The sequence below is a fragment of the Platalea leucorodia genome (genome assembly GCF_965183815.1).
Source record: "Platalea leucorodia genome assembly, chromosome: 13".
Classification (NCBI taxonomy): domain Eukaryota; kingdom Metazoa; phylum Chordata; class Aves; order Pelecaniformes; family Threskiornithidae; genus Platalea; species Platalea leucorodia.
In genome coordinates, this window is record NC_138835.1 from 13,880,832 (window position 1) to 13,896,432 (window position 15,601).

General features: G+C 53.6%; 1 protein-coding gene across 1 annotated transcript; it reads right to left on the reverse strand.

The window, feature by feature from the left end:
- Nucleotides 1–2,858: 2,858 nt before the first annotated feature.
- On the reverse strand, nt 2,859–14,150 carry GATA5 (GATA binding protein 5; the record flags this gene model as incomplete). The annotated part of the gene is made up of 6 exons (XM_082325637.1): nt 2,859–3,014; nt 4,063–4,187; nt 4,774–4,861; nt 5,719–5,844; nt 11,374–11,540; nt 13,631–14,150. The coding sequence occupies 6 exons, from the start codon at nt 14,148–14,150 to the stop codon at nt 2,859–2,861; spliced, it is 1,182 nt and encodes a 393-aa protein (XP_082181763.1).
- Between the last annotated feature and the right edge of the window lie 1,451 nt (nt 14,151–15,601).

The window sequence follows — 15,601 nt, forward strand, 5'->3', positions numbered from 1 at the left end:
CAGCATGAGCTGGGAAGACCCAAACATTCCCGTGGTTTTTGTTCACGCCTATTGGGTCAAATGCTCCTCTTTGCCATGTAATGAGGGGTACAGAGGGATGTGGACCCCCTAGGGAAGGTTTTCAAAATGGCGGGTTGGGAAGGTAAAGGCTGGAAGGTGCAAGGGTCCCCCTGGATGTGGCTGCTGCAAGGCTGGGACCTGCACAGGGTGAGCTTCCCGGGGTGCTGGCTCCTCTGGGGGTGCAAGGATCGGTAGGAAAGGAAACCTCCCCTCTCCCACAGGGCTGTGCAGATGGCGCCGCCTCTCCCGTTAGGGCTGACCAGGAGACAGAAGTCTGCGGGGATGGCTCCTGCCTTGGGGACGGCAGTGAAAGGTTGGAATATACACCCGAGAAGTGAAAAACCAGCTTTACGGTTGACGCCATCCCGTGAGTGCAGGGAGCAAGCAGGAAGGACAAATTACACGTCCCGGTTGTTTCACTTCTTGTCCCTCTGCCTCGTTTCGTCAGCCACCAGCCCTTGGAGCATCCCGACGCCCGGTCGATGGTTACCAACAGGCAATAAATAAAACTGCTGGAGCCACTGGTGTCAACATCTTGGCATTGTTTGGGTCTTCTTGTTTGCCTTTAAAATAACTCTCCCCCTCGGGGTCATGCAGATGAAAAAGCAAGGACCCCCTGCCATCGTCCGTAGAAATCATCTTGCTATGACTTGTGTTGCACTCCTTTTTTTTTTTGCCTGCAAAGCCTGGGGTTTGAGGAGCTGCCCGGGAGCATTACTCATGCTACGCCCAGGGCTCCTGCTCCCTCCTGCCCGCCCATGTCCCGACACGTCACACCGGGCGCCTGCAGGTCGCCTGAGCCTGTGCCACATTACCCATTTTCCTGACTCCCAGAGGAACAGTTTGGGCTGGATTTGAAGATGGTGTCACCCCGCCAGCCCCGTGCTACTGGCTTATCCGCTGCACGGCTGTGCCCGGCTCTGCTGCAGATGTTGGCAGGCCAGAGAGTGGAAAAACAAACAGTGGAGACGCGGATCTGCGGTGAGAGCCCAGCCATGCAAACACGCTGTGCCACCACCGAGCCCAGCGCTGGAGGGTTGCTGCTCCATGACAGCCCCTGCCCCGGCACTGGAGCTTGGCATAGTGCAAGCTGCTACTAAAGCTCTGGAGGCACAAGAAAAAATCCTCCAAAGACAGTTTTTATCCATGGACTTTGATAAAAGGGTGGCTTGAAACCCCCCATGCCCACAGAGGGCTGTGTTGAGGGACCAGCCAATGACCTAGGGGAGCACTGGAAGGGACTGATGCTCCCCAGTGCCTGGAGCAGCTCCTTTCTTCCAGCAAGGGTTGCGTGGTGGAAAGCGCCATCCTCCATCTCAGCTGAGTCGCGACTTGATGTCAGATTTCACTCTCCCTGATCATCTTTATCCTGTTGTTTATAATAAAAATCAAGTGATCCATCTCTTCTGACAAGAGGAAGAGTTGCTCCAGGAAGCCCTGGACAGGTCAACTTCTATATTAAGGAACTATTACTTGACGGCTTCCTGGCCATAAATAGCTGTCCAGCCAGGCTGGGGATTTTATTTAGAAATAACAAATAAAGCAGGCCATAGAAGTAACTTCATGACCTTGCTCCCCCTTCATTTCCCACCCATCTCCCCTCCTCGGTACAGTCTTCTCCTCACCCTCAGGCTCCTCTGGAGCTTCAGGGCCCCCTTGCATGCCCCCAGCAGAGCATATCTCCCCATCGCCCACCTCCCCGGGGCAGCGCCGAGAAGCTGCAGAAAGGCACTGTTGCCAGCTTTTGGAAGTGTGATGTGGGTTTTGCATCACTAATGATCTTTTGCTACAGCTCAGCTCCAAGAAATTATTTTCTGCTTGGCTTTTGTTAAAATAATTAAAAAGGAATCTCTGCCCTGCATGGCTGAAAGCTGGAAATGTGCCAATTCAAAACATCCCCAAAACTGGATGCAAACAAATATACCTCCAACACATCCTTTATTTTTCAGTCCCTCAAACTTTTCTCTTAACATTTGGAGGACTAACTCCTGATTTTCTAATGCTTAGAGTTGGCAATATCAAAAACAATCAGGAAATACGAAAGAAAAACAACATTTAAGTATTCTTTTATTATTGGGAGGTTTTGACCATTTTTGTCATGTGGTTTGCCTAAAATAATAATAAAAAAATCTTTCTTTGGAGCTGGAAAAGGAAGAGCAGCGTGTTTATTTCATGTATGACTCATCAGCTCAGTGTTGACACACTAAACGCTTCAGAAGCTAACACTCTATAGAGATGATCATTTTTAATATAAAACAGTAAATGTTTAAAACAACTGTTGCTTTTTTTTTTCTCTTTTCTTCTTGTTGTGGCCAATAAAACATAAGGGAGGCCACACAGTTTACATTTTAATAAAATTAAGTTATTTGGTGCCATGTTATTACAGTCCTTATTGGAAAGTGGAATAAATTGCACACAGAGGAGTCATAGGAGGGAGAAATCACTGCGAATAAACATAGATTCTGGGATGCATTTATTTGCTGGTTTCATCTCAAAGGAGGAAGGCTTTCCCCGGGAAAACGGAGGCAGCCTCGGGGCTCCGGCCTTGGGGAGGCAACCCTGGGTCGCTCCGGCTGAGGATGAGCTTTCTGGGGAGCCGGTGCCACAGCGGGGCCATCCCGGCCCCGTCCAGCCAGCGTTTTCCATGTGCATCCTCCAAGAGAAACCTGTCCTCTGGCCACGGCTTGCCACCCCGCAGTCCCGAAGCACTAAGGCAGCCGGTCCTCCTGCCCACCAGCCATTTGCAGGGCCCGCCGAAAACGTTGGTCCCGAGGCTTTTTGCCGGAGGTTGGGGGTTTCTAGGCGAGCGCCAGGGCACACCAGGAGTCCTGCCGGAGCGGCACGCTCAGCCCGGGCTGCGGGGCCATGGTGGTGGGGGAGAAGGTGTAGTCCTCGGGCTCAAATTTGAACTCGCCGTGGCCGCCGGCCAGCGCCTCGTCCGACTGGCTCTGTGCCTACCCCGGGGAGGGAAGCAGAAAGTCATTAGAAAGTCCAAGATTAGCTAACGGGTCACTCTCCTCCTTGTCGTAACATGGTGGTAGGACTTGGATGGATTATGGACACGGTGGGTTATCCCTGATGCTACTGCTGCCCTTTGGAACAGCCCGGAGCTGGGCAGGAAGGGTGCTCCATCCTGAGCAAGCACAAGGAACAAGTGGGGAGGAGGCATCCTGGGGCCCATCTGCATTTATTTATTGACTAAACATGTCCAGTCTGGAGATCTCTAGGTGCATGTATATTTTTTAAGAGCACAGCACAAATCAGATTTATCTGTTTCAGCCAAAAAAATCCCCTCTCCCACACGGTGCGGCTGGCACCGCACCAGGCGCTTGGGTGCTGGAGCTGAGCTTCCCCTCCATGCACCAATGTCCAGCTTGGGGAGGGCTTAGACCCAGCATAAAGATAGTGCTGGGTCACAAAATTTTGATGTGCGGGTTGATTTAGAGCCATTTTTTCCTCTGCCAAGACAAAATAGCAACCCGCCCCAAAGAAATCCTCAGGGCAGAAGCACAGCCTTGCAGTCTGGGGTCTCTGACAGCATTACAGCTCTGTGAGCGCTGAGCACCTCTGGGCTATAAAGCGCAGATAACATATGCCCAGGGTGCCTTTTCTTGGGAGCTACGGAGGTTTCCACCCTGGGCTGATCCTACCAACTCAACAGGGTTGTAACTCCCAGGATTTCATGGCAGGAGATGGGAATTAAACGCAGCTCTGCAGCAAAGCTGGTTCACCACCTATCACATCCATGGCAACAGGGCTTGGACCTCCCAGTTCCCCACTGCAAGATGGAAGAGCCGATGGAGAGCCAACAAGCTGGAGCCCTTCCTGGTCCACGTCTTGGCTCATGCTCCCTGCTTTCCTCAGTCTGAGGCAGTCCATCAGGCTGGTGGCCCCCAGTGCAATGAACTGCTTAGCCTCATCAAGGCTCCCCAGGTCAGTGACTACCCAGGCGTGTGGAGCAGCCACCCCGGCAGACGATGGCTGCGGGCCCCTGTGCCTTACCTGGGACACCGATACGATGGTTTGTCCGGGATACTGCGAGGTTGTGCTGGGCTCTGACTTTAAAGTGACCGTGCTGTCTGAGTTCGTAATGGAAGAAGGGGAGTTAGTGGCTGAAGTCGTAGACCCTGGAAGACAATTGATACAGGATGGTGAAGCAACATAGGTGCAAATCTGCTCTTAAGAGAATTTATGTTTTAATGGCTACCACCACGTCTCATGGCACGACTCTACTTTTCTCCTTCTCCACCGCATCTCTGTCAGGGTAAGGCTTTGTATTTGGCTGCCAAGATGCTGATGGAGGAGGAGGAGCACCCTTTCACAGCCTGGCACTGCTGGTCCTGGTACAGGCCAGATGGGCTAACGTTGAATGTGTCATGATACTTTCCCCTTGATTCTTTAATACACCGTTCCCAGCTCTTTTTTTTCCCATTACTCAGTTTAGCCCAGATCTGCTTGAACACGAGTGCTGCTGGGCTGGAGCCGTGTATCCACGGCGCAGAGGAACCTCATGGGAATATGACAGCAGTGAGATTTCCCACCCAGCACCCTCCTTCCAGGTGAGGGCTAGGCATAAATACAGGCCCTACACCTAAAGCAATTATCAGGGAAAAAAAATCACAATATTATTTTTTAATTATTATAATTTCTTGCAGAAGACATTGAGGTGAATTGTCCTCCAAACCCCCATGATGGATCATAGCAGCACTGTACCTGTTGAGGTTTTGCCTTTGGTAATGTTTTTAGGCTTCCTTTTCCTTGTCTGGATGCTTTCCTTTTTCATGGCCAGAGGTCGTGGTACCTTGACATTCATAAAGTATGGCATCATTAAAATTGTATTTTACTTAGCTCCTTCCCATACACGTGTTGCTCTCCTATTTACGTGCTGTAGCTCATGCAAAGCACCTAAAGTCCTTGTCCTTCACTAAGTGCTATTTTTCTCTGCAACAGGCCTTGGCTGGAAGATGTATAAGGCTAACAGCTAAGGCTTTCCCACAAATTTTGTTTTTTCCTTTATTTCCTATTTTCCTTTTCCTGATTTATTAGTGACCTTTAGGACGGGGCCCTATTAAATTACACTGACAGACTGAGAGCCTACATGGCTCAGAGGGAACGGTCATGGGGTAAAGGGGCTTTAACCTTTATGGCAGAAGTTTGAAGAGGCCTCTATGGAGAGACAAAGTCTCCTCTTTGGCTGATGGACATGTTACCAACAGTTCCCATCCTCTGTGGATAAATGTTGTCAGCCAGCCTCCATGTGGACTCCTTAGCATCCTTCACACATTCTCAGTTGCCACATCTAGAAGAAATATGCTCTGTATCTCCAGTCTGGGTTTGGGGAGCTTCAGTCTCCAGCTACTGGAGCCTGGTAAGCTTTCTTTTTGGGGAGTAATTGGCAAACAACCTACATAAGAGCCACCCAGTGCCAGAAATCTCTCCTCTATGCAGGTACCTCCTGAGAGTGTTCCAGTACCCCCTTAGCCTTATTCTGGAGAAGCTCAGTAGACTGAGCTTTTAACTGTTCAAGGAGATGGGACTGGGTTACAGCTCTTCTGGGTCCAGTCTAGAAGCTGGTCCCTCCAGACCTGATATCCTGGACCTGCTGGGCAGTGATCCCAGGACCCAAAGGGTGCCTCCCGGTGCGGACGCGCTCCTCACCCCGTGGAGCTTCATGTACAACCCGCAGGCGTTGCAGACGGGCTCCCCTTCGGCGTTCCTTCTCCAGAGGGTGGTATTGGTTGTGTGGCAGTTAGTGCAACAGAGGCCAGCACGTCTAGATGAAGACTTAAAAACAAGCACACAAACACATGAATGCACACATAGGAACGATTAATTGGAAAGTTTCCTTTCATATAAATATAACATCTCTAATTACACTAATTTCCTGAAACACACATGATAGCCAAATTCAGATCAAAGAAATTACATTCAAATGAGATCACTCTAATTTGCAAGTGCTTTTATTATTGAGCTTGATAAACCTGGCAAATATCCTTGCAACTCATTTCACAAACTTCCAACAAATCTGCTGGGAATGATCAGGACTCAAAACACAGAGAACTTTCCTCCAGGAGATCCACCCAGTTGGAGAAAGAGATGGAAAATGCCAGCCAGGCTTTAAGCACACAAAGAAAATTCCTCATGCTTTAACTGAACTCTTCTTCTGTTTTTCTGCGCTCAGAACTACCACCGAAGTTAGCAACATCCCAATTAATCTCTGGTTTAAGACAACTGGAATCAATTGGCTGAACTGAGCAGAACCAAACTAAACTGGCCCATGATGGGACCAGAGAAGTTATTTGCACATCTCACAGATAATCTGTTCTCTTGCAGGCTGCAGAAACACCATGCAAACATTAATTAATGACATATTTTGTGAGTGCAGTGATTGCTGGCTCTGAAACATTAATACTTCCAAATGGAGAAGGAAAATATTCTGGCAGAAGCAGCAAACTCATTTCTGACAACTGTACTCCAAGCCACTGGAAAATTCACAAGTCTCTATATACAGACTTGTCAGCTCAAGAGGCATTTCACTTGAAAGTCTCTTAACACTAGGTATTGAAACTATTTTAATAAAAGACTTCACTAAGCATAAGATACCAGTGACATAAGTAATATCACAGGCTCTCCACATTCAGGTGTTTGAATATGTTCTTCAGCCTTGAGAAAAATTACTTTGATTCCTCTCAAAGGCATAGAATAGGTGATACAGGCAATAAAGAACTCTTTGTTTGTTTATTCTTCCATTATTTCTTGATATCATGACTGAGCAATATGACGAATGAGGTGGGAAGAGTAGGAATAAAAATGAAATGTTTTTACAAGGTTAGCAGTCAAATAAAGATCAGCTTTGAGTTTCAAGAGACACAAGTGACATTGATTTGATTCACTTTGATTCACTCGTTGCTCAGCAAAGAGGTCTCAGCAACAATTTGGAAATAACAGTATTGCTTTGGAAATTATTTAGCTTTCAAGAAATAACCAGGCAAAAATAATAATAATACACCGAGGTGTGAGCTGACAAGCCTGGCACAGAGGAGGGGACAGCAATCCTTGTCCCTAATATGGGACATGGTGTCACAGCAAGCTCCTGGAGCAGCTACAGAGCTTCCTTAAAGCCTTTCAGCTGCCGGGGCTGAGCCCTTCGTCCCTGCAACCGGGAGGGACCTCAGCCCTGATGGGAGCAGAGGGAGGTGCTGAGCACCCAACGGGTGCAAGGGGCTCTGAGGTCCAGCTCCTGCCGTGGGTGCAGAGGGGAATTTGGAGGCACTCAGCCCTGGGGTAACTGTGCCCAGCATGGGCTGGTGAGATCTGTCATCGCCTCTGGATGGAGGAAGGCCAACGCAAAGCTCTTTGGAAAGCCCCGAGATTTCTGGGCTGCCACAGGCCCCTATTTCATACAATGCTTTGTCTGTGGCTTGCAGATGAGGTGGCAATGAGACCCATGGCTCCAGTGGCCCAAAGGCAATGTCGGCCCTGCCAGAGCTCTGCCCACCCTGCCATCACAACCTGCTCGCGGGCTTTCTGCCGGGGCAATGGCACGTGCCTTCTGCATCTCCTGCACATCACTGTGGGCTGCCTCCTCCTCACACAGCCAGGGAGAGCAGAAACCATCCTCCACCACCACATATTCCAATTTAAACCCCAGAAACCCCGTGAGAACCTGGCCCTGCACCACAACCTGCCAGCTTAGCAAGAAAGAGACAGTCAAGGCTACTGTTGCTCACTGAAGGACAAGGGTACAATACGTTATTGCTGGTTTCCCAGCAGTTCCCTTAAAAGAAAATGCATTTCTGCCTGCCTCCACCCGGCTGCTTTTGTATCGTTCTGACCTTGTCTAGGAAGTTATTGACTTCAACATTGTGCTCCAGTGCTTATTTATACAAATGCAGCATACACTCAAACAAAAACTCTTCACGGACCAGGCTTGACAGCCAAGTGCTGCTGATAAGCACAAGGAATGGTGAGTTGGTGCCTGTCGAATCAACTGCGAGTTGGTAGGTGTGAGTGGTAGGTGCGAGTGGTAGGTGTGAGTGCTGCTTGGAGAGCCCAAAAAATTCAGAGCCAGCAGGGCTGGACCCTCCGAGGGAGCCCAAAGCCATCAGAGACTTTGTTTCACCTCCTTTTCAAAGGTGGAAATGAAAGCACAGGGTTTCACAGGAAAAAAAGAAGCCTCTGAACCCCCAGATTTAATCAGTGCTTCTCTGTCCCCCTTGCCAGCAGGACAGAGGGGACCTGGTGTCGTTAGGAAAGAGGCTGCAGCAAAGCGAACCGAGATACCCGAGCTCAGCTCCTGAAAGCAGGCAGATCCGAGGCTCAGAGCCAAAGGCAGCAGCATCGTCTGAGATTTGCCTTTGCTGTTGCGGCTCTGGGCAAACCCACACCTCGGAGGACAAGGGAGCTCAGGAACTGACGGCCAGGAGAAAGCCAAGGCACCCACCGTGAACGCTGCACGGCTCTAGGGTCCCATCAGGTTGTCCCAGGGCTGTGATCAGTCCCATCCCCACCTTCCCCAAAAGCGTCACCAAACCCACTATGCATTGCAAACTGTAAAAAAGGACAGGTTGAAAAATACCCCCTGAGCCAAGCAAAACTCAGCTCCAGGTTAGTCCTTCGACTCAGGACAGCGTGGGAGCTGCGGAGCACAGGATGGCTGCTGCATCTGCCCCCCCTTGCTGCACTGCGCGGTGCAGCTCTGCTCCTAACACGGGGAAATTGCATGCCCAAGGATGCTCTGGCTGCTGCTCCTGGACAGTAAAAGTGATTTGGCTTTTAGGACTGTGTCTAAGGTATCATCTTGTGAAACGCGCCAAGAAACTTTGGCTAGAAAAGATACTGCCTAAAATAAAGCGCTGCTCTCATCCTCCTCTAAGATAAATCCTTTCTGCCGAAAGCCACAGTGCTTTGAATCCAGACACGGGCTGTAGCAAAACGGCTGTCCCTGCTGCATAGAGGATGTTGCCCTTATCGCAGAAAAAGAAACAAAAAATGAACTGGAAACTACACTCCTATTGCTTGCCCTCTCCCACGCACGAGCAGGCTGAGCGCCACCGAGCTGCAGGACGTCATTCCCGCAGTGTTATCTGGGCCACGTTGCGTTCTCCAGGGCTTTCAGCAGGACTTTGCTTTGTGAAAACCGAAGTCAGAATGACTCGCAGCGTGGCGTCTACTTACAGAACAAAGGTTGTAACGTAAAGGACAAAAGCGACCATTTTTCCTTCCCGAGTCTGTATTTCACCACATTGTGAAACAGCCAATTTCATCGTTCCTAGAGCAACGGTGTGTCACCGCGTCCACCGCTCTGCTCCCACCCAGCCCGCGCGGGTGAGGTTATGAGCAGGGGAGACATCCCCTCCCATGGAAATCGTTCAGGGGAAGAAATATCCCAAGCCACAGGGGTGCAGGTCGCTCCCTTGGGGTGGATTTGCAGACTACGCCTGGCACCCTCTTGTCCATCATCAGTGGATCCCCCGTCCTCCGACGGGGCAGAACTTGTTGCAGCATGACATTTCAAACCCTTGGGAAAATCCAAGATTTTGAAATGTTTCATTCCAAAGTCAGGATGGAAAGTCAAAATTGCAGCCCCTTTTCTAACCCATAAAACAAAGTCCCCTCAAGTACTTCAACCTTACTGAATCGTTTCCCCTGGATAAGAATCACCTCTTTCATTTGGGCTTTATCATTATTGTATTGATTGCCAAAATAATAATAAAAAAGGTTGGAAGTTCTTTGATAATTCCCAGCAAGATTTGTTCATCCTTGGGAAACAGTCTTAATTCTGCAAACCAGCGTTCTCCACCAGAAAACTTTATTGAAATGTTTGCCAAAAAATGCCTGAGGGGTGCCATGTACGGGGCTCTGGCAGCAGCGACAGAGGAGCAGGCAGGGAGCTCGGGGTTCCCGAGCGCTGCCTGCACCACGCAGGCAGGGTGCAGGCAAGCAAGGCTGTCTCCCTTCCCACACGCCAAAATAAAATACTGAATAGCAGCGAGACCTCTCCGATTCCTTTGGGAAAAAGCTGTTCAAAAAAACCCTGGAAATTCATCCAGCGCCACGTTTTGATGCCAGTCCAAAACGCGGATTTGGATTTAAACTGGTTTGCACCTTTCTGCCTATGCACGGATCGTATTTGCTCTGAAGAAAGCAGGAGCGTAACAGATTTAATGTCATTACATTAAAGGAGACTGGGAGGATTTTGGTGAGACAGGCAAATCCTGTCGGATAATGCTAAATGTTTCACAGAAATGCCTTGATTTTGATGTGATGAACAAAAGAGGGTGATTTTCCACGGAGCCGCTGCTCATTTCATTTTGCAAATCCAGAGCCACTTTCTGGGATCAAAATCAGAATGAAACACCTCGCTCGATCCCAACTTATTTTTTTTTTATGTTTTTCTTATACAGAAACTTGTCAGTGTTGGGTTATTGCTAATAACTTGTTTTGCAAGGCAAAAAAATAACTGCGGGAGTACACCCCGAGCGAAAGCAAAAGGAGCTCCCAGCTGTTCCCCAGCACGGCTCCGACAAACATCCTGTTTGTAATGATGGCTTCTGATGACAGGCTCTGAAACCAAAACTGTTACCACCAAATTTAAACATCCCAAAGCGACTCTACAAAAAAAAAAAAAGGAGGTGCCTTTCCTCTCTCGTGATGGGATCCCAATTGGAGGAAGCTCAATATCACGTTGTGGGGGGGAATTAATGCTTTAACCTGCAGGGAAACCGGGAACTACCGATCCCCAAATCTCCCCCTTAGGCAGCGGGGGAACTGGGCCTCATCCTGCTCCCATTGCGAGCGGCCGCAAACCTGCCTGGGCCAGCTCAGGATCAGCCCTGTCTCCTGTTTGTCTACCCTGCCTAGACCGTGCGAGTCTGCAGGAAGAACTAGGAAATAATAATAATAATAATTATAGAATAAAAAGCAACGCGCCCACTGCGGGAACGGAGCCAGAGGAAGCCCACAGAGCCCCGGCCCGCAGGCAGGGCTGATCGGCCGCCGCTCGGCCGCAGCACAGCCCCTCCGTGCAGCCCCGGGACCCCTCCGGTCCCTGCTGCCCCACCAGCCGTGCCGGCGTGGCAATCCCCCCCAGCTTCCCTCCGCTCCTCCTGACCCGAGCTGGCTCTGCACCGCAGCCAGGGGCTCCTGCCAGTGCTGACGGCATTTTATTCGTGGGAAGACCGAGGGTCAAACAGGCCCTAACACAAGTACAGAGAACCCAACAGCGCAGACACCGCAACAGCCCCCCGGCTCCTGCCCTCCAGCCACCCCCCGGGTGGAGCAGGGGATCCCTGCGGGGTTTCCCCCTCTTACCAGCCTCTTCTGCGGCTTGAGCGGCCGGTTGATGCCGTTCATTTTGTGGTAGAGCCCACAGGCGTTGCACAGGTAGTGCCCGGTGCCGTCCTTCCTCCAGAGCGGCGTGGACATGGCCCCGCAGTTCACGCACTCCCGGCCGTCCCCGGGGAACTCCTCCAGGTAGTCTGGAAGAGACACCCAAGGCGTGTGGCTCAGAAGCCGTCCCCACCGCACAGGGCCACCCGTGGCCGGGCTGCCCACGGGAACCCTGCGGGAGAGGGTCCCTAACCCTCTGTGCCCCACTGCTCCTCTGCGAGGGACAATCCCTGCCCGGTGGGAGTTCACCTCCACCCTACAAAGTGTTGGACCAAACCCCTTTATTCCTTCCACACCTTGATCTTTTACTATTTTGCTCAAAGAGCAATATTTTGCTCAAAGCATATTCCCCCATCCCTTCCCCAAAAGACCCCAAAGTGCCGAGCGCGGCTGGGGTCTCCCTGGGATGAAGCGGGAGAGCGCGGTGTTATCCCCGCACCGGGCGCAGCCCGGGCTGCAAAAATAAATGATGACGAGGGGGGCAAAATGGGGAGATTTTCCTGATTTCCAGCAAGGCGCGCTGGTCGCTGGCCGGTGGGGGCGGCCCGGCGGGGGAAGGGCTCGGGGCTGCCCACGGAGCAGCGCCGGGCTGCGGCTCCGCTCGCCCCGCACCGGCCGGGCTGGCAGCCCCGGGGCTCCCCGGGAGAGCATCACCGGCCGCCCGCGGCCCCAAACGCCTGCGACCGAGGCTCTTCCTCACTTTTTTCCCCCTCCGAAAGCCCCGGGCAGAAGCCGCGGAGCCGCCCGCTCCGAGCTCCGGCCCCGGTCCGCCCCTGCCCCGAGCGCGGCTCCGCGGCAAGCGGGCAGCCCGGAGCGAAACCGAGCGAGCCCGCGATTGAGGGTCCGTCTTTTTCCTCCTGCCGCTTTTCTCTCGCTTTTTGGAATAAATTTCTCCGCCTAGAATGTTATTTTCTTTCTAAGAAAAATACGCTCTAGTTTTTTTTTTTTTTTTCATCTTCGATTGTATTAATAATGATCCAACGGAAAGAGAAAGGGAAAAGAACAAAAATTAAAAAGGGGAAAATGGAAAATAAAAATAAAATGTAAAAAGCAAAAATGAGAAAAACTTGCAATAATTCACTAAATGAAAAAAAGGATAGTTTACGCTACTTAAGAGCGGTTTACACTATTCAAGAGCAAAAATAAACGGCCGAGAGGACGGCGGCCACTCTCCGGGATCCCAAACCACCAAATTCAAAGCGCAGAAGAGATTTCTGCGCCGTCCCCTCCCTCGGCAGGAGCCGGGCGATCCCTTCCCGCACAACGCAACGGATTTTCCCAGACAAAGAGAAAATCCTGGGAAGAACCCGCTCCCGAGCACCGCCGGCGTGGGGGGGAAAGCCGCGGGGTGGGGAGGGGGCTGCTCCCCTGCTTTAACTTTGTTCTTGGGGTAAAGATAAGATAATTCGGTTCACCGCAGTAAAGATGATAACGCGGCTGAGATCTTGAAGTGGCTTTTAAAGGACTTTGCAAACCACCGCCGGAGGAGGATGGTGAAACACCCCCGGGGTTATAAACCCTGTGCACGGAGAGTCCTTTTAAATCAAGCCCCAAACTTTATTTGCTCGGGGCTTGGTTTAAAAGGACTCTCCGGTGTGGATGCAAACGAACTGAAGCGGGGTTTATTGTTCAACGCCTGAGTGCGTTTCGGTGTCTCTCCAAAGGCCGCAGAGCGATGCAGCTGCGGACCTGTTTGGGCGAAGGTGAATTAGGAGACCGAGAGTCTGTTCAAATATAAACTAATTTACCACAATAAATTACTTAAAAGGGAAGGAGCTATAAATCTGCCCCGCTAATTTAAACACAAGGGTAAGTATTGAAGCACAGGCACAAAGTCGATATTGTGGGAAGGAGATATGGGGGGGAAGGGGTTGAAAGACCTCTGCTCCTCTGTCCTGCGGGGGAATTGCTCTCCTTTGAAACGTGGTCTTTGCCCTTCGTGTCACACACACACACACGCACACAGAGCCACCGCCTCTGTCCAGGGTCACCACGCACCCCCCGTGCCCGGACCATCTCCCCATCTCTGGATAAAATCATCCCCTCCTCTCCCGTCGGGGATGGCAGCGGGGCAACTCGCCCCGGGGCCACCAACGCGCCGGGAGGGATGGGGATGGCTCCGAGAGCCGAGAAACGACTCGGCGCCCCGAGGCGACGGTGAAGGGCGACGGCGACCTACCGAAGGTGGATCTGCGGCCGGGTAAAGCCGCCTGCCTCGTCTGCAGGCTGTGCAGGACGCTGCTCTCAAAGTGTCCGGCCGTCCAGGAAGGCGGTATCTCGGGGGTCACGTAGGCGGGGTAGGGGCTGGAGTAGGACCCGTTAACGGAGCGCACCAAGGCGTTGCCGTACTGCTCCCGGCCCCCGCCGCCCAGCAGCAGGGGCCCCTGGTAGGCACCGTCGCGGCCCGGGGGGCTGCTGCCCGGCGGGCTGTGGGAGTAGGAGAAACCCGACGGCGGATGGGGGCTGCCGGCGTTGAAAGCGGCGGCCTCGCCGCTGCTCTGGCCCCAGCCCGGGGCGTTGGCGAGGTGGCTCTGGTGGGGCTCGCAGCCTTGCAGGTAGGGCAGCGTCTGGAGGACGGAGGGTACCCGGGTGGTGGGCACGTAGACGGGCGAGCCGGCCGACGAGTGGAGGAAGTTGCTGGAGTCGTGGGAATAAGCCGACTGGCCATGGTTGGGGGCGAGGGCCAGACCCTGATACATGTTCCGTCCTCGGCGGCGGCGGCGGCTGCTCAGGGCCCGGCCGGCTGCGCCCCGACGGTGCCGAGGGGCTCACTCAGAGGAACCTGGGGGACAGAGCCGAGAGCCGCGGGCTGAGACCCCGGCAGACCCCGGCCCGGGGCCCTTCGCACCCGCCGGCCTTTCCCGCGGCGAAAGCGCCTCTTCCCTGCCTCAAGCAGGGGCTGTAATTTGTAATTATTATTCTTTTTTTTCCACCTTTAAACTTTCCTCTGGTCAGCTCGTCCCGCGGGGGAAACCCGCGGCGCCGGGCCGAGCCACGGCGAGAAATAACCGGTGCAGCGGGCAGGGGCACGGCCGGCGCCTCCCCACCGCCCCGGGCACTTCCAAGGGGCCGAAAGAAACCCATCAAGTTTGTTTTTTCCCCCCCCCCGCTCCCCAAAAAAGTATTTCCCTTCCCGTCTTTTTGTCGAGCCGCGGGCCTGGAGCACGCCTCGGGGCCTTGCCGGCGGGGAGGCAGCCGGCTGCGGCGCGGCCCCTGGGGCGCCCGGGCCGGGCGGGAGCGGCGTCCCGGCGGCCCTGGGCAGCGGCCCCGGACCGGGAGCATCTCCGGTGTCCCCCATCCACCAGCGCTGCCGCTTTCTTGTTAAAAAGCGAAATAACCCCCAGGCAGGCCTCTCCGTGAGGACGGAGGGCTCAAGCCGCGGAGCATCCCGCCCCCGGCCCCCCTCCCGCACAGGTACTCACATGGCAGCGGGCCGGGAGCGGAGCCGGGCATGGCCGGGTGGGCATGAAGCTGCGCTCAGACCATCCAGGGAAATCCCAGGAAAATACAAAATAATAATAATAATAATAAAAAAAAAAAAAAAGAAAAGTTTACAGGGGAGGGAGGAGAAAAAACAAAACAACCGGGACCCCCTGGCAGAGAGGGGCTGCCCTCCCCCGGTCCGGTCCCTCCCCTCCCGCCGCCGCCGTCTCCCGTGGGTGCGTCCCTGGCTGCGCCCGGCGGGGAAGTGGCGGCGGCGGCGGCGGCGGCGGCTCTTTACGGCGGGCCCCGGTGCGGCCCGGCCCACGTGACGGCCGGCGGGGTAGCCCCGGTCCCGGCCAGGATTGGGCGCCTCCCGGCAGGGGGGGGGACGGGACGAGGGGATAAGTCCCACCGGTTCCCCTCCCGGGCGGAGCGGGGGCAGGATGCGGCCCCCGAGGGTGCCCCGCACCGCCCCGCACCCGCTGGCCTCCCCCCCCCCCCCCCCCCCCCCCCCCCGTCCCGCAGGGATGGAGGTGTCTGCCCGCCCCACCCCGGGGAGGGGTGTGGGGGGGTGCTTCCCTCCTTTGCGGGCCTCGCTGCGTTTTTGGGGGTCGCCCCGACCCCCCCCCGCCCCGGGCCGCCGGTAGATGCTGGGGAACACACGGAAAACTTTTCCGGCGGGTGTTTTCGGGTACCAGGGCCAGGCGGGGTTCTGCTCCCCTTTGCC